Genomic DNA, 20,694 nt, shown 5'->3' with positions numbered 1-20,694 from the left:
AGCTTACTAAAGTCCTGTTTGCTTTTGGACGAAGAAAAACAAATGTCTATAAAATGCAAAAACCAAAGCAATAAATAATTAAAAAACACAGAAATCGAAAAGAATGATGCATTCAAAATTTTCTTTCCACAGTTGCTAAGAAAGTTGTTTATATATGTATTTATTTAATTAATTAGTTTTAATTTACTTTTTAAAATAAAATTACAATTTAAATATAAAAATATAATTACAATTATAAAAAATAATTATTATAAAATAACATAATTTATCATATTATATATATAATAAAACATAAATATAAATAATAATAATAAATATAATTTCTAATAATAAACAAATAAATTTATATTATAATTATATTAATTATAAAAAAAGTAAAGATAAAAATAATAATGTTATTTAATATAAAAATAAGTCTTTATCAAATATTTATAATTATAAATATTTAAATAATATTTTAATTACAAGTAATTATAATTATAAATAAATCAATTAAATTAATTTTTTAACAATCTTAAATATAAATATAAATTTATAAAGTTACACTTTTTATCAATTAAAAAAAATATAATTTCAATTACAAATATCATATTACTCACAAACTTTCATAAATTTTTACTCGATCGTATTTATCTTAATTCAAACATCCTAAATTTTTTTCCACTTTCTCTTCGTATCATCTCAAATTTACTTCCTTATTTCTATTCCCTAATCCAAGGGAAGCATAAGAACCGATTTATATGTCATTGGAAAAGAGTTTTGGCAGAAGCTTTTTCTTCCTTGGAAATTGCACAAAATGGTTTCACACATGATAGAAACATTTGCAAACTGGAAGGTCAAAAGCACCTAATGGCTGCTTACAAAATCACAAGAGCAATTAAATGTACAAAGCAATTGTTATTCTATACTTCATAAAAATCACAGCCAGCACACCACAGAGGGGATGTTTTCAAGGGTGTTGAAGAATTTACAAATACTTCCAATCTACTTTGAAATTTCACTTCCTTTGTTTTTAACATGTCAGGGAGAGGTAAACACACCCCCATTTCTACACAGTTTTTATGCCTAGGCTTAATTCTATTCTCTAGGCTAAATGAGAAATACTGTGGAAATTCTATCAGCTCCTTCAAATCTCTCCCCATCTCCACCACAAAGTAACTGTATTTAGGCTCCAAATTATTTTTAATACTATAACAAAACAGCTGAGGAAATCTGCGAAACATTGAAGTTGCATCCCGGCGAGAAAACCCAATATTCTCAAAGTAATCAATTCTGGGCATGAACTTTTCTTCAACACTACATGATAGCAAGTCAGTATGCTTGTTTACCTCTTCTATGCCAATACTTTGGAGGAAGTATAGGGTAGGACGAAGTCGCTTACTAACACTGCAGACAAGCAACCTGGGACGGCGATTTATAACCCGCTTAATGTCTGAACAACACACATGAACCTCACGATGAAGGAAGGTTAAGACAGGTATGATGTCTGACACATTGGTGGTCAGAATCTCAGGGCACATGCCAACAATTCGGCGAAATTCAATCGCAGTGAAATCCATGGAGGTAATGTATTCCACGGTGGATTTTATGTCTGTAAGAGAGGTAGTGATCAGCGTTGGATGATTTTCAATAAGTGAGAAAGAGTCAATACCAATGGATTCTAGATAGAGGAGTTTCTTTTGGAAACCAGTATCACAGTTGGAAGGGAGGCTTTGCTTTGGACATCTCCACTTTATTACCTGTGGTACAGCAGAAGCACAGGCATTATCAAGATGATAGTAATTTATTCAGTAATCTTAACAATTTGACATGCCAGCGAATAGTCCATTCTCTCATCGAGAAAATGAATTTAATGTGCATGTTAGAGCCTTACAGGAGAAACAAACCCAAGAAAGTGTATTAGTGCACACCAAAAGGAACCATACAGACTACAAATAGAAAATAGCATGTGTAAAAATGTGTTTATCCACTAAAATGGGTTCTCACTATATGAAAGATAGGATGAAAATAATATGCCTTTTAGAGTTCCAACCAGTGAGTAATTGTTGGTTTGACATCTGATATGCATATAATCACTGATGGGGACTCACTATATGAAAGATAAGATGAAAATAATATGTATGTATAACTCTTCCCTAGTTCATCACTATGGTAGTTGTATCACTAAGGGTTCGGAGCTACTGCAAAAATCATATTATTTTAATAATCAATTATTGTTATAAACCATTATAATCGTATTAATTTTTGTGTGAATAAACTTGCTGAAAAGTGGTTTTAAGATAATTAATTTTGTTTTGATGCAACAAAAAAGTTTATATAAGATACTAAGTATGTTTATGATGAAAAGGAAAAAAAAAACTAGAAAAATATAAGTTACAAATTTTCATATATAAAAAAAAACTATTTACCAAATTTCAGTTATTGTTCCAAACACAGCTTATCCAGCAAACAACTTTTTTTTCTTCTGAAAGATCTGAAATATTTCACATGTCCCAAACATGCTGTTAAATGTAATTTTGGACAAGCAGAAGATGGTTTGCATAATTCAACAGTCAGAGAGCAAATTTAGAACCAGTGCCCTTACTGAACCGTTGCTCAAGACTTTTATTCCCCTATAAATTTTGAGTCTATGGCCAAAACTATATTTGCTTTCTATGGTCATGCTATCAGTAAGTTCCACTTTCTATAAAAATATTAGAAAAGGAAAACATGTTAAAAATACAGTGCACATAAAAAAAAACCACCATTCCAGGGCTAAGAATACTTATAAACTTGCTTGGCAGAAAACTCAGAAGACTTGCATTAACTTGCAAGTTCAGGGGCAAGTTCATGAGTTCATATAAATGAAGGAAACAATCCTTCAAAACTCCAAAAAAACAAGAGTTCTTATGTTTTGTTTCCTTTTTGTTTTGTTCTGAAACCTAAGTCACCCAAAACCCAAGTGACCATTTCATGGAATCAACCAAGACTGCACTTGAAAGAATTTTAGGAATAAAGATGGACAGAGTTGCATGATATGCTCATGAAGATATATCATATATCATCTAATGCTATTTTCTAGATGTTGATGAAGACTTAAGCCCAATTTGAAGATAACATACGACAAGCTCAAATTCACATGACCTAGAAAAAGCATTGATGGGCTAGAGTTTAAATAGTTGTTCTAAATAATTGCTTAAGACCATTTTTCCTTCATTATTAATGTAATTTTTCTAGTTCTTTTTATTTAAATACTTCAGATGTCTTTTAAGGCTCTCTAGAACAGTTTTTAGTGTTTTTCGGCTTCCCAAACCATAATGATAGGTAATGGGATGATATGATAGTCAATTGTACTGGAAAATAAATTTTAGTCGGAATTTATTTCTAAGTGGAACCTTAAAGGGCCTTTACTACTTGTTGCCATCTAAGCTTATAAAGAACCTTTTATAAGATTTTGAGAGATATAATTGAATTAATCTGAATATTTTTCCAATTGAGAGGATTCTCTTTCTCTATCTAGGTTCTTAGGAACTACTTTTGATTCTATCCTTGAATTTCCTAATTCAAAATGATGAATCTTCCTCAGCTTATTAATCTTTAGAGATTCTGGCGTTTATATTCCCTCAATCCATATTTTTGCATTTTAATTTCTCATTTTTCTTATTAAAATTGTCCAAAGAAATTCATGTTCTGAGATGTTGAAATTTTTATCCCACAGGGTTCACACTACCAATTGTGAACCATGCTATATTTGCGTATTGCTTGGTTATCAACCATTCCTCCATGGCTGCCATCAACCACCAAGCAAAACCAGTCATTCTTCTGACCAGTGTCACCAACCATGAACCAGATCTATGACAACCTCAATAGAAAAGAACAACCATCTACAAAGCTTACAACAGGAACTCAGTAGCCAAAGAACGGAACTGGCCAGCCACAAATGGAAGCCAGCAACGGCAAAAGAACCAATTACACCCTTCTAACCTGCAAGGAACTGAAAGCTAGAGAAGATCCCTTAACTTTCTTCATACACTATTAAAACTGAAACCTTTATGTCCAAACCCAAAGGCCAGCAACCCTCCTGTCTGTTATTTTAGTTTGTATTTGCCAATTAATTAGGTTTTATTATTAAAAATAGAACTTCTGGTTATTTTTTGGCGACAAAAATGAACTGAAATTTGAGAACTTCATACCTTGGATAATTAAGAACGATTGTACTATCATTTTTACTATGGTATGCTTTATAGTGAAGTTGGAACTGGTTTGTGTACTATGATTACAAATTTTTAATATTATGTTAGTCTAAGGTAAACCTACTTGTTTAGTTTAACAACCCTCCACAAGTTTATATAAACGCAAGTTAGACAACCTTACTAAGAGCTTGATTGTTTTAGAAGCTGCTCAATCACGACATGATTTGAGCACAAAAGGATGAATAAACTTCCAATAAAAACTTTCTAAAAGCATGAAAGATGCATTGAAATTTTGACTTTTACCCTTTGTACAAGTTAAAATCTTAATCAACACACCATAGCAAATTTCAATTCATAAGAGACCATAGGTATTATTACCCTAAAGCCAAGGTTTTTGCAAGCATTTTAAAATGAGAAAGTCTTAATCAACAAATATTAAATGCCCACAAAATTAAAAAAACCCTCAATACTTCAAGTCTTTCGAAGTAAAAGAAACAATTTTGTCCAAAGCATAACCAATAACAATATAACAACTTCAAATAAAATTTCAATCAAAAGATAGCTAAATACTAACTATTACAGAACTTTCCCACTGCTGAAAACCATTCCAACTTTCATGCAACGTTACCAACAATTTCTACATAGGTGCTACACCTTGAGAAAGAACAAAAAAGGTTTTGCACAACCAAAACAAAAACAGGCCCCAACCCCACACCAATGGAAATATAAAAACACCCATTTTAATTCACGGGGAAAAGAACAAATGAACACTAAAAGGTTAACTAACACCTAAAATTCAAAAATCCTTCTCAACATCGCCAAGGACATCCAACAAGTTCATTACACAAACAAGCATGGACTCAAGGAAAAATCGAAACTTGAGCATTACCAGACAAAATTATGCAGACCCAAATAAATAATAAAAATAACAAAGAAAAACTTGACCGCATTGAAGAAGAGGGTGAGGCAGAAACACTCACAGTGGCTCTGACAAAGAAAACTGGTCTTCTGCAATGGAAGAAGGGGATGGAAGTGGGAACCCTGGAATGGAAGGGTTTGCAGAGGCCAGTGAAGGATTTGGGAATGGTTGGAGAGGGGGAGAGAGAGTGGTTGTCAGAAGGAAACATGGGGTTAGAGGAGAAGAGAGTGGTGGCACTGGCAGGGGCCATTTGGGGTCTCAAGTATGGATGACAGAAGAAGAAGCAAGGATGCAGAAGAAGGTTAGTGGTGTGGTGTGGCTATGAACATTGAAAAATGTTGAATGATTGAGAAATTAGATTGTTGGCGTGTGCTTCCAATTGGAGAAGTGGCGGATGAGAAGATAGAGAGAAATCTTGCGTGTCACCTCTCTGTGGGGTCTTAACCTTTCTCTACACTTTTTCATCCATACATTTGGAAAATCATTAGTGTCTTTTTTTCTTTAAATGTTTTATTTTTTTCCCTTCCGATGTCATTCTTCTTATTGTTTAAAAAATAACATAATAAACGTAACACTAAGTTTTTAAAATGTTTTATTTTCTTAATTACGGTTTTAATCTGATTTTTATTGATTTCCTAATTAAAAAAATTTAGACCCTAAACATAAAAAAAAAATTATTCTTTAAACACTGAATCTAAAGAATTAAAATTATTTTTTAAATGTGACTAATTTTAGTTTTAGAAATGTTTATGGTCATAATTTTAATTTTTTTAAGATGATTTTTATTAGTGATACATATTTATATATATATATAAAGATAGAGAAAATACATTCTTTTGGATATACATACTTTTGTATACTTCGAGTAATTATTACTATTATTTCCTCTCACAAATTTATTTACACTCTTAAAATTATATATATATATTTTAATAACACGCTATAATTTATCTACTATTTATTTTAATCATGACATCATCGTATCAAACATAGTATAAAAAAAAATAACATAAATATAGGAAAGTTCAAACTCATGAAAAAAAAATATAAAAGAACACTCTAAAATAATATAGACAAAAACGATACATAGATAACTTATGGAGTTTTATTTCTTGACAAGTAGATCGAGTCAACTGTAATATAGTTGAAAAGGGGTTGTTGTATCCTCATGAATTAGTGGTAAATCCAACATATATATCTTTCACTATAAAGTGTGAAAGTAATCATGTGAAGTTGTTTAAATAATGCCGGTGATTCAAACAAAAAATAAAGTTAGAAAGTTCAAAACTTGGTGTAAAAAAAAAGATGTTCTTATATTCATAAAAGTGTTGGGATTGAATAAACTTTGTAAATCTCTTATACTTGGCTAGTTATAAATAACATAAGATTCAAATTCTCTACTCCCCAATGTCAAATCAAGTTAATTCAATAATCATGGTTATTTAAAAATCAAACTATCATAATCAATTTCTTGACTTACAATAGTTTGCTTTTTGCATTATTGCTGGAGCAGTTCATGCCAAACACTCAATTTCATTCTCAGACATTGAGTTATTTGGATGATTTGACTTAGTTCAAAAGAAGAAAATATTTTTCAATATTATTCAAATTTTAAGATTAATAGTACTCATTGAAGTACATCTCTCTTGTTGAGTTTTCCTTGATCCTTCAAATATTTAAGTGACTCATGGTCACTATAAGTGACAAACTCCTTGAACACTAGATAGTGTTCCCATGTTTGAAAGGTACTCACAAGAGCATAGAGTTATTTGTCATAGGTGGGGTAATTGAGGGAGGCACCATGAAATTTTTCAATGAAATAAGTAATAGGTGTTGAGCATGGGCTTTGATGTCTCCAAATCCAAGAAAATTGCTTGAAGACTTTATTGCTTCTTGTGTGTGTAGGTTTTGTGTAGTTTGAATTTGTAAATCCACTAATAGATATGATCCAAGGTTGCTTGATTTAAGTTCTTTTGAAAAAGATATGGTTTCTAAAGGATGTGGAAAATCAATCTGTTGAATTATTGTTTCAACCGGTTGTTTTACACTTAGTATTTTTTAAAAGAATTTGAAAAAGCTTGAAATTGGTTGAACTTGTTGTCAAGCCAATTCAACCGATTGTTTCGTATTTTCAATCAGTTGATTTTTGAAAATCCTTAACAGAATTCAGTTGGACTGATTTAATCTGTTATGTTTATTTTAAAACTGATTTGGCTTTTGCATTAAATGATTTTAACAACTGATTGGAGTATATATAATTTGTTTTAAGCTCCTGGTTGTTACTGATTCATGAGAATACTTTCAAATCAAGTTTTTCCAAGATTGTTCCAAGCTTTGGATTCTTTCTAAGAGTGGAATAGGATTGCTTTGTACTTCTTCTATTCAATTTTTTATTGTAGCAGGTGTTATCATTCCTTTTCTCTCTTGACTATTGTATTTTTGTAAGAATTGTTGGTGTGCAGATCCAGAGGTTGTTCTAAGATCTGTGGTGTGTTTGCCAAAGGTGGTATGTGTTCTTGAAGGGTTTAAGATCACCACTTTGGTTTGTGTTGTGTAATCAAGGTGTTTGATTGCTTAGTGGAATACTCAGAGGTTTTCTAGGGACTGGATGTAGCTCTTGGATAATAGTGAACCAGTATAAATTTCCAGTGTGAATCTTTTTATCCCTTATCTCTTTAAATTTGTTTTTTCTTGAATTTTATAACTGCTAATATAAACAACCAATTGTTTCACACAAAAAAAACCGGTTTATTTTCTATTGTTAAGTGAAAAAATGTTTTTTAAATCAGCTGAATAGATTTCTAATTGATTGATTCTCATTGACTTTCAATCCACCTTCAATATTTGCGAAGATCTTTCATAAACTATCCACCCCCCTCTTGCTTAAGGTCTCTAATTCTAAAAATAGGGTGCCTTCCTTGCATTTGTGTCAACTCCTAATGCATCACATTCTAACTCAAAAGTTTTGGAAAAGTCAGGCAAAGCTAGAACAGGTGCATTGGTGAGTTGAGCCTTAATCTTTTGAAAAATTTGCTCATGTTTTTCCTTAATGTGACATCCTTCTTCATTAATTGAGCAATGAAGCTAGACAAAGGAAGTTAGAAATAAATATTTTATAAAAGCTCGTCAAACCATGGGAGCTTTTAACTTCTCGCACATTTTGTGGAGTGGGCCACTCTTGGATAGCTTTGATTTTTTAGGGGTCAACATGAACCCCGTTTTTATTGACTACAAAAACTAAAAAGATAACCATATTTACACAAAAGGTGCACTTACCTGAATTGGCAAATAGATGGTTATTACTAAGTACTAACAAAACTTGTTTCAAATTATTTAAATGTTCGTTATGACTACGACGATGCACGAAAATGTCATAAAGTAAACAACTACAAAATTTCTTATGCAATCCGTACGACATGATTCATAAGCCTCATGAAAGGGTTGAGTGCCTTAGTACAACCAAAAGGCGTCACTAACCACTCGATAGTCCAAACTTGGTCTTAAAAGTGGTTTTCCACTCATCACCATCTTTTATTTGAATTTAGTAATAACTACTCTTTAGATCAATTTTAGAAAACATTGTGGATTCATGCAATTCATCAAGCTTATTATGCATAGGAAATTGGATGCTTGCATTTTTATTGTAATGTTATTGATGGATCTACAGTCACAACACATTCTCCATTTTCCCTCTTTTTTTAGCACCAATAAGACAGATAGAACACATGGGTTATGAATATTTTGAATCTAACCTTTCTACAACAACTCTTGAACTTGAGATTCTATATCCTTTGTCTTTTGAAGATTTTTTCTATAAGATGGTCTATTAACTTGAGATTCTATATCCTTATAAGATGATCTCCATTTTCCATCTTTTTTTGGCATCAATAAGACAAATACAACACAAGGGTTATGAATATTTTGAATTCAACCTTTCTCCAACAACTCTTGAACTTAAGATTCTATATCTGTAGTCTTTTGAAGATTTGTTCTATAAGATGGTATGTTGATGCAATCCAAGGTGATGGATTGTAGAAGTTGAATGCAATGACAATGGAATGGAGAAGAGTTTGCACAGAGAATGAGAGGTTTTGGTGAGGAATTGGAGTACTTTTGGTGCTAGGAAGTAGAAATTTGACCAACTTTCCAAGGATTACAAGGCCTTGGAGACTCTCTAACAAAAGGAGATTTGAGAGAAAATAAATCTCAAATTCAGAGTTCTTCATTCAATATTTGCAAATCTGAATACATGAGAGTATTTTGGAGTATTTATAGATGAAGGTAGCTTGTTCTTTAAGCTACCATAACTCTAGTTAAGTAGACAACTACGATGAGTGTGGTGGCCTAAGGAGGCCGTGTGTACTCTTCTAAGGTGTTCTAGAAGCCTTTACTTGTCAGACAAGTTATGGTTTCTAGAATATCCTTGTTTCATCTATAAAATACTTTAAGAAAATTTAAAATACAAATCTTATACAAGTTTATTCTATTATTGATACAGACAATTCATTTGTCTTTTATTCTTGTGGATGGTGACTTGGATGGCCTCCATCATCTGTGGACTCATGCAATTCATCAAGCACATTATTATGCATAGGAAATTGGGTGCTTGTATTTATTGTAATGTTGTTGATGGCCATACAATCACAACACATTCTCCATTTTCCATCTTTTTTTGGCACTAATGAGATAAATACAACATAAGGGTTATCTATATTTTGAATTCAACCTTTCTCTAACAACTCTTGAACTTGAGATTTTATCTCCATAGTCTTTTGAAGATTTGTTCTATAAACGGTGTGTTGGGTAGACCTACTTCAAAAACAAGATCTATTTGATCTTTTATATTCTTAAAAGGTGAAATTTCAACTAGAACTTCATTAAGAAATACATCACCAAATTTTTTAATAGCATTTCAACTTAAAGAGGTAAAAACTTTGGATTCACTAGAAATAACAATATTATAAATATTTGAAATTTATATAGTAGTAGAATGTAAACACTTGAAGGAGACAATCTTATGTAGTTTTATCTAATGAACATATTTTAAATAAATACATTAGTTCATCACATTATTTGTTATGATAAAAAACATGAATGATCTAAATTTCATTTATCTATGTATATAGTTAATAGAATCATTTAGACCAAATTGTCTTATAATTATATAATCAATCTTTAACACATAATTTCTTCATATATTTTTTGTCCTTTGAATTTGAATTAATTTATATTTTAATCCCTTAATTTAAAAATGGTTGTTTTTATTCTCTCAAATTGAAGAAAGTGATTTTAAAGGGATTATTAAAAAAAAGTATATTTTTTTTCTTTTTATTCCTTCAAATTCATTTAAAGGACTAAAAACAACATTTTGCAAATTTGAAAGAAAAAAAAAACTAAATTGGAAGACCAAAACTAAAATTACTCCAATTAAAAATATAAAATTATAGTAAATGAGTTACATTAATTGAAAAATAAAATTGTAAAATTAAGTGACTTATAATAAAATTGTTTACAATATATAATATTGAGAATTTATGGTATGAAACAAAGTTGCTGTATATATATTTGATTTAGTGGATGAATCATATTCATGCAAAATATTACAACTAAGATAGTAAGGATTGCTTTTTCTCTTTTTGTAGGGTGGGAAATGAAAGAACATTTCCATAGAGTATACATTTTATACAATGTGACCCAATTCATAATTCCTCTTGCAACTAAACCCCACAATTTAAATGACCAAAACTAGCCCCAAATGTATATTCCACCAAAAATCTAATTTGGTTTACCAAATTGTACAAAAGAATGAACTATTTGAAATGTACATATATACTCACTCAAGAAGTCACAGGTTTGGAGCAATTAAGTCGAACTTGACCTTGAAATCCTGTCAAAACATCAAGATTAGACATTTTCGACATGACCCTGGCAAAGTCCATGCGAAAGGTTGATCCATCATCTGAAGCATAAGCAGAGACCAATTTGGCAGTTCTATCCTGAGCCATAAGTTGTTGATCAGCAAAAAGTAGTCCTCTTCCTCTTAGCAGGCTTTGGTAGTAGTGAGAGTCAAATGTTGAACCTGATGGAACTGAAGATGACAATGCTTGCATGCTCATAGGGTTTGAAGTCACAAACTCCTCTTTATTGCTATTGGTGTTCGAGTTGTTTGGACAGTTTAGCCTCATTTGATTAAGGAAATCAAGAGGTATACTAGGATCCGGTTGTTTTGTGTCCTGAAAGTTGTATAACCTTTGCTTAATGAAATCACAACCAATTTTTCCAATGTTGTGTCCTCCTTCAGATCATCATCAATCAAATCAATCAAACCCATTAGTCAAATTTCATTCATGGATGACAATAAAAAAGTTTTGTCTTACTATGTGAAGTCAGTTATATATCACATGGTATTAAGTGATAATTTTGCTTACATTTTTATCCTGCTAAACATAGGTTTTCGTTTCGGGTGATATTTTAAGTGATCGAAAAGCAATAAAAATGAACACACTGTGCACAAAATTAAACATGGCTATACAAAGAAAGAAGCAAAACATTCATATGATGACTAGATTACATCTTATTAAGAATGGAGAGCTAACTGAAAAACTAAGGGAAATATATATTTAAGATGAAACAAAATGTAAAGCACTTACCAAGAAGGCTGACAGTTTCTCTTGCACTAAATCCTCTTAGATTAAAGAGATGTAATGTGCGTGTAACATTATCATCAGGCCTGGGAATCTCATCAGTTGCTTCCTCAAAAAATGATTGATGGTTGTCTCGTCTGCCGGTTAAAACGGGATAGAAAGGCCCACCAGCCTACCATGGCCATGTATAAAAAAAACATGTACGAAAAAACATATCATATATGCAATGATATTGGGCTTTTAAAAAGTGCAGTACATGCAACAAAAGTGGTATTTTTAAAGACTTTAATTACCACCTCAAATCACGATATCATTGATTGTCAAGGAAGAAAAAGATAAATTGTTTATCTTATCAAAGATAATGTGTAGACACATGATTCACTAAGCACAAAAGTGACATGAAGAGAGACAAAACAAATGAATCTAAGACGCAAGAAACCAAATGATCTTAAAAGTTTGTATATAATGCAATCAGAATAACATTGAAACCCAGGATATATTAAGCACCCAAGTGAATTGTAAACAATGAAATGTGTACCAGAAGAACGGAATCCCTAGCCGCAAGAGAAACTATGTCAGCACAAGACACAACACCAGGACACGCTTGCTCCACCTCCTCCTTTATCAAGTCAATCTTGTCAAACCCTCTCAATGTCTGATTTGGCACAGCCTGCTTCTCCACGGAACGGTTACTATCACCATCGTTCTCATCTAACAGCAACGAAGCATCACACCCCTGATTCATCAACACCCCAAAAGCAACATAGCAAATAAGAAATTGTTTGCATGCATACAAAAACTATTTCAAGTAAAAGTATGCTAAGATTATTAACCATTGTACTAATTATTTTCAAATTCCTATCTAACTAATTTCTAATTAACCAAGAAAACGTTTTTACACATCAAAATTAAACTGCACAGAGAAAAAGTGAGAATCAACGATCTACTATGGCACAAGATCATGATCAAAATTTAGATTATTCATATTCCGAGTACAAACTGTAATATTAAATGGTTAAGCACACAAAAACACAGGGTCCCGAGACGTCCTAGAGCAACGGATTTATCTACAGCATATTGCGCAAAACCCAAGGTACAAGAACCTCTCAACTTAGCAGAAGAAATCAAGAAAAGCTACAGAAACAAAAGAAAAACCCTAAGCAATCAAGAAAGAGGCATTTGAATTAGCATAGCAAAGACTCTAAATTCAAAGTCTTGGGAGCAAGAGTCACAAAAACAAAAAAACACCCAATTCGATAGAAAGTACAAAAGTTTATCAATAAAGAAGGAACGCCATAAAGAAAAGAAGGACCTGGATGAAGCAATCATGGAAGAAGAGACGAAGCAGGGCAGGAGCAACGTCCCTATGGTCGAAGTAGATGCGCGTGAGCGCTGAACGGACAATGCCCTCGGCTTGGGGACACGTGGCCCTGTAGAAATCATATTCGAGATTGGAGCCGTCTCGGATCCTTTTGTTGAAATGGAATGTGTTGGCAAGCTTCACGGAGAAGGAAGAAGAATCAGAGAAAGAAGCAGCAGAAGAAGTGGTTCGGGGTTGGGTTTCCCCTCGAGGGCTTCTGAGAGAGAGGAGGACAGGGACAACGAGTGCGACCACGATCCAGAGATTGATGCAGCTTCGCATTTTTGGTTGTCTCTGCAAAATCTTTGGTGCAGACAAAAGAAGAAGAAGAAGAAGAAGAAGAAGAAGAAGAAGAAGAAAAAGCGGGAAGAAGTTATTTTAGTTGCTAGCTATCTCACTTGCTTAACTGGAAAAGGGGAGTTTCATTATGCACCCTTATGTTTTCAAACGTGCACCCCATATAATAGTGAAATGACAAATTTGTTTCAGAAAAAAATTATTCTGATTGCACATTCAATAACATATTTTCTGGTTCTTGAAACGCCTTTCAAAATATACACTATACAATGCATTTTTCGTTTTCTGTTTAGAAATGTACATTGAATTACAAAATAAAAAATTATTTCAAAATGTACATTAAAATATATGATATATTTTGGATTATATATTCTAAAATAAATAAATAAAATCATTCCAAAATTCAATATTTTACATTGTTGTGTTGTTATAAATGGATGTGTAGAATTATTAACGCAATTGTTTTTCACTCTTGGGTCTTCGTCAATGCCTAAATCAGAAATTGAACTTTCATTGGCTAATACTAATTTTGATTAGGCCATTTCTTTCTACATCTCATAGTTTCCATATACAACCTATGCTAATTAAAGATAAAAATATCCTTGATAATATATATATATATATATATATATTTATTTATTTTTATTTTTTTATTATTATTTTTTCTTTTTTTTTCATTCCTTTTCCACTCGTCATTACATCTCATACATTATTGTCCCGTTGTTCCTTCCTTCCGTTCTGGTGTTCCACACTCAATGTCAAGACTCATTTGTTGTTCTTAGGAACCACTTTGGCTATCCATTACCCTATCACATCGGTATTATTGTTTTAAAGGTTCGTTTGCAAAAAAAAATCATTGTTGTTGTTTAATTTCAATTTGAATTAGTTGTTCTAATAAGTTTCTAGGTTGTACAATCTGAAATTTTTTTTTCAAATGCTATAATTCAGAGGAAATTTCTAGATACATAATTGCATTTCAAATTGCACAATCTAGAATATATTTTTAAAATCTAAATACATTTTATGCACCTATTGAAGTAAGGCATCTCGCGTACCAAATACTTACAAAAATACATTACAACATAAGCATATACCACGTGTCACATTTCTTATAGAAATAATAACAAATTCGACTTATCTCATCGGCTATAAAAGGTTGAATGCAATCTCCTCCAACCAATTTATCTTTTGTTACTTTAAATTCCACAATATCAAACTCATTTATGTTCAAGGTCTCAACATTGGTTAAGTACTTAAGAAGGTTGATTATTCCTTAATGAATTAATCAATTAGGATATAGGTTAATCAACTAGTGTGTTCATGATATTATTTTAGAAAAGATGAAAAACAAGTTAACAAATTAAATGGTAATAGAATCGACTAAAATAGTTGCAACATTTCGGTAAAATGATTTTCTCTTCAAATAATCGACTACCATCTTAACATAATTGATTATTTATAGCACAATCAGTTTTAACTCAATTTTGAAAATTTTATAAATAAAACCTTTCACTAATACTTTAAGAACTTTTGAATATGTTTTAAACAAACTATTTTAATTTATTTAAGCAATCTAATTGAGCGTTTTTCAAGTTATTTCAAGAGCAAAAGCATTTCAGAATACATCTACTATAAAAAAGCATTTCAGAATACATCTACTATAAACTCTGGTATGATATTTACATTCTTTTGACTTCTAAATTCATGGGTTGATCCTATTTGTTTTCTCTTGAGTTTTCAAGGATTGAATCGTTATTTCCTTAAAGAGATTTCAAGAGTTGTTTTGATCCATTTAGTGTGATCTAATAGTTGAATTATATCCTCTTAATCGTGTTCAGGAGTTTATTTGTTGTCTACCCAACATGTATGTGATTTGAATGTGCATGGGACTTCAAATGTCGTTCTTAAAATCAAAGATTTTAATTTTTCTCTAAAATTTATAATATATAGAGCATAACCTATGTCAATTCTTAAAGGATACATGTATATTGTATTTAGTCTTTAATATTTTTCTATAAAAGTTAAGATTGGGATTGAAAAATGTAAAACACAAATTGAATAAGAATTAAAATGTAAACATAGATCAAAAACAAAAATCAAGAGAAGATAAAAGGTCAATTCATAGATTGGAGGATAAATAATTCCTCTTATTAAAGTTCTCTAAAGATTTGAATCAAAGTTTGAACAATTAACTGATTCAATTAATTAATTAAACTAATTATATTAATCAAATCAAAATATCATTCAATCTAATTTGTATAGAATTACCGAAACAAGATTCAATAGATTTCTAATTTGATTCTATAATTAGAAGCGCAATTGTAATCACATAATGCAAAACTAAGATTAAAGAAGAGAATAACAAACTTAGAGCGTTAAATGATTAGTAAAAACTTAATTTGTCTTGTTTGATCTTGATTATGTGAATTGATCATCAATAATTAGTATTCCATAAATGAAGAATGCAAAATCAAATTAAGAGAAATTGAGAGAAGAGGAAGAGTCAAATTGAAATTTGACAAAAAAGAGAGAAAAGGAGATGAAGAGACAATTCCAAAAAAAATATTAAGCAAATAAATTTTGTGTACAAGTTCAAAGAACGTATAGACTATATATATGCTCTAATTCTCTATATAAGCCCAATTACAAAAGTCTAAACTAAAACAAAGGAAGTTGAATCCAGTTGGGTTCTTTTACAAAATTTCAGAAAATCTGCCTCAACTTTTAATAATAGTAGAAAATAGAAGATAAGTCCAAATCCATCAAACCATGTGTCCATTTTGAAGCCTTGAAAATTTAAAAACTAATACGATTGAAATCAACCTAAATTAATATCTATAAAAAAGTTATATGCAAAACAATTACCAAAGGTGAAATGAGCTAAAAATATAAAGTTAAAGTAAATATGTAAAAAAAAAAATCAATTTATTACTATTAAAAGAAAATGAGTTAATAAATTAAAATAAAGCATACTGAAAATGTTTGATTTCATTTTTCAATAAAGCTATAAATATGTGTACAAAATATGTGTCATCAGTATGCTTGTAAAATCTCATAAAGATAATGGAACCCGATTGTTCTAAAGTTGAACATTAAGATTGAATGTAGGATTAGTTTGATATGAACCAATAGAAATCCTTATGTAATATTTCTTCTTACATCTTATTCTTTACACATTTATCTTGTTGTTTTTAAATAAATTGTGTAATATTTATTAATTTTGATTCCAAATTTAATTGCATTATTTTTTAATAAGTTTTGTATTCAAAAAAGTATAAAAAGAGGTAAAAAGTTTCAAGAAATTTTTTCAAAAACAATTCACTCCTCTTGATTTAACATGTCCATAAATCATTTTCCAACAAGACAACATTCTCAAACGTGTATAGTCGTAAATTGGGTTTCAAACGGTTAAGGCAAAAGTCTAACACACCAATGTTTTAATTAGTGCTTTAAAATAACTAAGTATAAAATATGATCAAACATCATCCACGAGATGATAAAAATAACAAAGCATGAAATATTTAAGTGTTTCATCTAACAAATAATACAACACCGTGCAATCTTTTCTTAGAGAGTCTGATAAGGCGCACACAAAAAATATATGAAATATGCAAACAAACATAAGAGATACACATATGCTAAGAAAATCTTGTACTTGAAATTAAATATACATGTCTTTATACTATGTTTTTAGGAATGTTCATATGTTAAAGAGATCCATTTGAATATATATTAAATATCTCCTTACACAAGTTAAAACTATTTTCTTCATCAACTTCCTAACATAAATAAATTATAAATTTTGATCTAACTATTTAAGGCACATCAATCATAACATTGTGCAAATTTTTATACTGCCTAGGGAGATAATTGTTGTTAGTCATCAATAACATCGTGAAGAAAAAGGAAAAAAGATTGAGACTGTATTAAATGCAACCATCACAATAAAGCTCATTAGACGCGTAATGGACACAAAAACTAAAAATGCTCACCGACTATAAACGATCATCTAAAATTACCTTCTTCAACAAGTGCATAAAAATGAGTTTATCAAGAAGAAAAAAGAAGACTCCTCTAAGCCAAGAGAGAATTGATTGCATCATGCAGATATGTTGATCAGATGATAACACACACCTCAAGCTTCCTAGAAAGATCATTAAGCCAAAAGAAGATTAATGTATTAGGATCCTGAGAAACCTAATGGAAAACACTTTGAGTTTTTATCCAGTTACCTCAAAGAGTGAGTCAAATCATTGTATATGTTGAAAAATGCTACCTTCCCTAGAGAGAAAAATGATCTAAACAAGGAGAGAAAGCCTAAACATTGTATTCATAGTCAAACAAAATCCTCCCTAGTTATCAAACCTAATGACCCATAGATCGTTAAACATTAGAATTTCATATTTTAGCCAAGAGTGGATTGAGTAAAAAATACTTCGTGATAGGGTTAGCCAAGAGTGGGTGATACCAGAACTAATACGCAGGGTTAGCCAGGAGTGGTTAGGTGTAAAGAACACTCAAGGTTAGCCCGAAGTGACTTGAGGAAAGAACACTAAGTTAAGCTAGTGGTAGCTCGTGTCAAGAATACTCAAGGGGTTAGTTAGGAATAGCTACGAGCAACTATGAGCCCGAAAAATACTTAATATGTACTTCACAATATTAGTCTACTTAGTTGAACTTGATTGGTTTAGTTAATAACTCCATGTAATATTTGTTGGACATCTCAAGGATCCAACTTTGTTGTTTAATGAAGTCATGTTGAAGACTTGTTGGCTTAAGTGTCTAGGTAGTTTAGTTTTTATTTTGTGTGTCTTGATTTATCTTTTGCCTTAAGAAATGATGATGAATCCAAGAACAAATACTTTTAACTAGTTAAAATGTTTTTTCAACTTGTTTTAATTTGTTTTCTGGAAATTTATAGTTTTCCAATTTGTTATCTTTTAAATCAATTGATTGAAAATACTGAAAAGTTTTTAGATTTTTCTGAAATATGTTTTATATACTGAAAACCATGTTTTAATATGTAACATAATAAATGTTTTCAGTTTGAGTACTTTCTATTGGAGAAAAATCAACTTTCATGAATATTACATTTTTTAAGTGAAATAAAAAAAATATTTTGATTTTTTAACAGGTTGATCTTACTTAACTCCACCCTTTTAATAAAAATCGTTTATGTTAAATCTCTATAAAAGATTCTACATTATTTTAAAAAGAGGTTACTCGTACAATTTACAATTTTACATTTGTGAGAGCCATTGTAATAAAAGTTTTTGAAAGAAATAGTCTTTGAAAGATCTTTGAGTTTCTTGGACTAAAACCTTCATCATCTAGGTTGAGATCAAAGATATTTCATTGTAGCTTTGAATTTGAGAGGTCCGATTGTATTTCTTGGTTCACGATCAAGGTTAATTCTTCCTTTCTATTATGTTTTTTATTTTTGTAATTGTTGGGGCCAAGATAGGGTTTCTTGATGTGTATCAGTGTTGTGACAAGGTGTTGCAGTGAGTGATTTATGTTCTTATAGTGTTCAATAAATTTTTTGTATTTCTTGTAAAGAAATTGTGTTGTTTTAGTGAAATCCACCTTAGTGCAAGGTGAGACTAGATGTAGCTTTGTTGTGAGTGAACTGGTATAAAATCTTGGTGTCTTTTATGCGTTCTTTATCATGGTTTTATAATATTTTTGCATAATAATCTATACAAACATAATCAATCGGTTGTTTTCAAAAATCAATTTGTTGTTTATGTTCTTTGATTCTCTATAATAATTGAAATTACTGTGATAAGTGATATTGGTTTTACATTGAATATTGATATATTTTGTATCAATTTGTATTAGTTACAGATTAACAAGATAAATTGAAACAATTCACAACTTAAGAAGTTTTCATTAATTCTAATATAGTTTTCTTAAAAACATTGATCGATACTTCTGAATTCTGCACTTATCATGTATTCTGTAAAAATATTTGTATTGGCCAGACCTTGGACATCGGCTGAAGAAGAGGTCGACGTTAGACGTCGACATCGAACCTCGGTGGTCCGATAGTAATAATGGACCACGTAAGCTGGACCCCACAAATAGTATGAGTTAACACCCAGATACCAAAAAGACCTAAATCACGAGAGGATCATGCATCGGGTGTATATAGTACATTTGGGTACGACACAAGCAAGTGTTCCCTGGAGGCACTAAGGCTCGTAAGGGTTAGGGTTTATAGGGAAAGACTGCATACATGACACGTGAATAATTAGGGCACCCACAAAATAGATGGCAACGCAGCGCTGGTACATGAGTTGGTACCCAGGTGACCATACAGTTAGAAAGATTGCACTCCAGAAGAGGCAAGTCTTGTGCCGCGGCTACAAGTTTGTGCAATGCGTCACAGGATGCCTCACCAGTAACCCTAATTCCACTAAAGGAAAGATCCTTGTGAGACAGGGAGTTGACCTAGACACAACCTATATAAAGGGTGGTAAGAACCCTAGAAGAGGTCGGGCACCCTCTGTTTCAACGGAGCCACTCTCAGCTACCCAAGGAGAGAGCGGAAACCACCAGGAGATAGGAGGAGCCACCATCTGCCTTCGAAGTCAATGACGGCTGAGTCAACCAACAAGAATAATATCTTTCTAGTAATTCTTGATCACAAAAACAACCAGTTAATTCCAAAAATAACTTGTTAAAATTAATTAAGATATTTGTTTCTTTTAAAACAAATTAGATTTTTTCAAATTGTATTTTTGATTTACAAGATTGTGTTCTAAGATCTGTGTATTAAAGATTTTAATCAATTATTTTTTAATAAAACATATTCATTTTCTATATTAGTGTATTTCAACTATAAAATAATTTGTTGTTTTGAAAAACAATCTGTTAAAATTCTTTCTGAATTGTTGTAAACAATTATTTGCAAACTAAGTATAATTCCCTATCCTCTTGAACTTAGTTTCCCCTTATTTCAACAATATCTTGCAACAAATGAAGCAATATAAAATATTGTGTATATCTTCTCTCTTCCTTATCTATTTTTATATTTCATGTCACAATCATCTGAAATGTTCTCTCTAAGCTAGAAGAGATGAGAATAAAATAAGTCTTTCAATATATCTGTTGATCATATTTGTTATAATTATTCTTAAAGAAAAATGTTTTAAACTTCATCCGACGAAACATGTTGAAATATATGTGTAGAAGGTTTCGTCTTAAGCCATGTTTTTGAAAGATGCACTAGATATTGTAGCTCAGACGAAATAATCATAGTCTAATTTTCTTTGTATGGGTAAATAAGAAAGTAGCACA

At 31.0% G+C, this 20,694-nt stretch overlaps 2 protein-coding genes across 2 annotated transcripts; both read right to left on the bottom strand.

Annotated features, from left to right (window-relative positions):
* Positions 1-877: 877 nt before the first annotated feature.
* On the bottom strand, positions 878-5,499 carry LOC137835077 (protein SEEDLING LETHAL 1, chloroplastic). The gene is made up of 2 exons (XM_068643416.1): positions 5,153-5,499; positions 878-1,739 (listed from the first exon to the last, which is right to left on the bottom strand). Exons 1-2 carry the CDS (start codon positions 5,339-5,341, stop codon positions 903-905), a joined length of 1,026 nt encoding a protein of 341 aa, XP_068499517.1. The 5' UTR covers positions 5,342-5,499; the 3' UTR covers positions 878-902.
* Positions 5,500-10,705: 5,206 nt separating this feature from the next.
* LOC137836234 (putative Peroxidase 48) lies at positions 10,706-13,503 on the bottom strand. Its single transcript, XM_068645074.1, has 4 exons — positions 13,048-13,503; positions 12,274-12,471; positions 11,742-11,907; positions 10,706-11,386 (listed from the first exon to the last, which is right to left on the bottom strand). Exons 1-4 carry the CDS (start codon positions 13,375-13,377, stop codon positions 10,929-10,931), a joined length of 1,152 nt encoding a protein of 383 aa, XP_068501175.1. The 5' UTR covers positions 13,378-13,503; the 3' UTR covers positions 10,706-10,928.
* Positions 13,504-20,694: the final 7,191 nt, after the last annotated feature.

Source organism: Phaseolus vulgaris, chromosome 5, assembly GCF_000499845.2.
Source record: "Phaseolus vulgaris cultivar G19833 chromosome 5, P. vulgaris v2.0, whole genome shotgun sequence".
Lineage (NCBI taxonomy): Eukaryota > Viridiplantae > Streptophyta > Magnoliopsida > Fabales > Fabaceae > Phaseolus > Phaseolus vulgaris.
The sequence above is the reverse complement of the archived record's forward strand: the minus strand, read 5'-3'. Positions and strand labels throughout refer to the sequence as shown.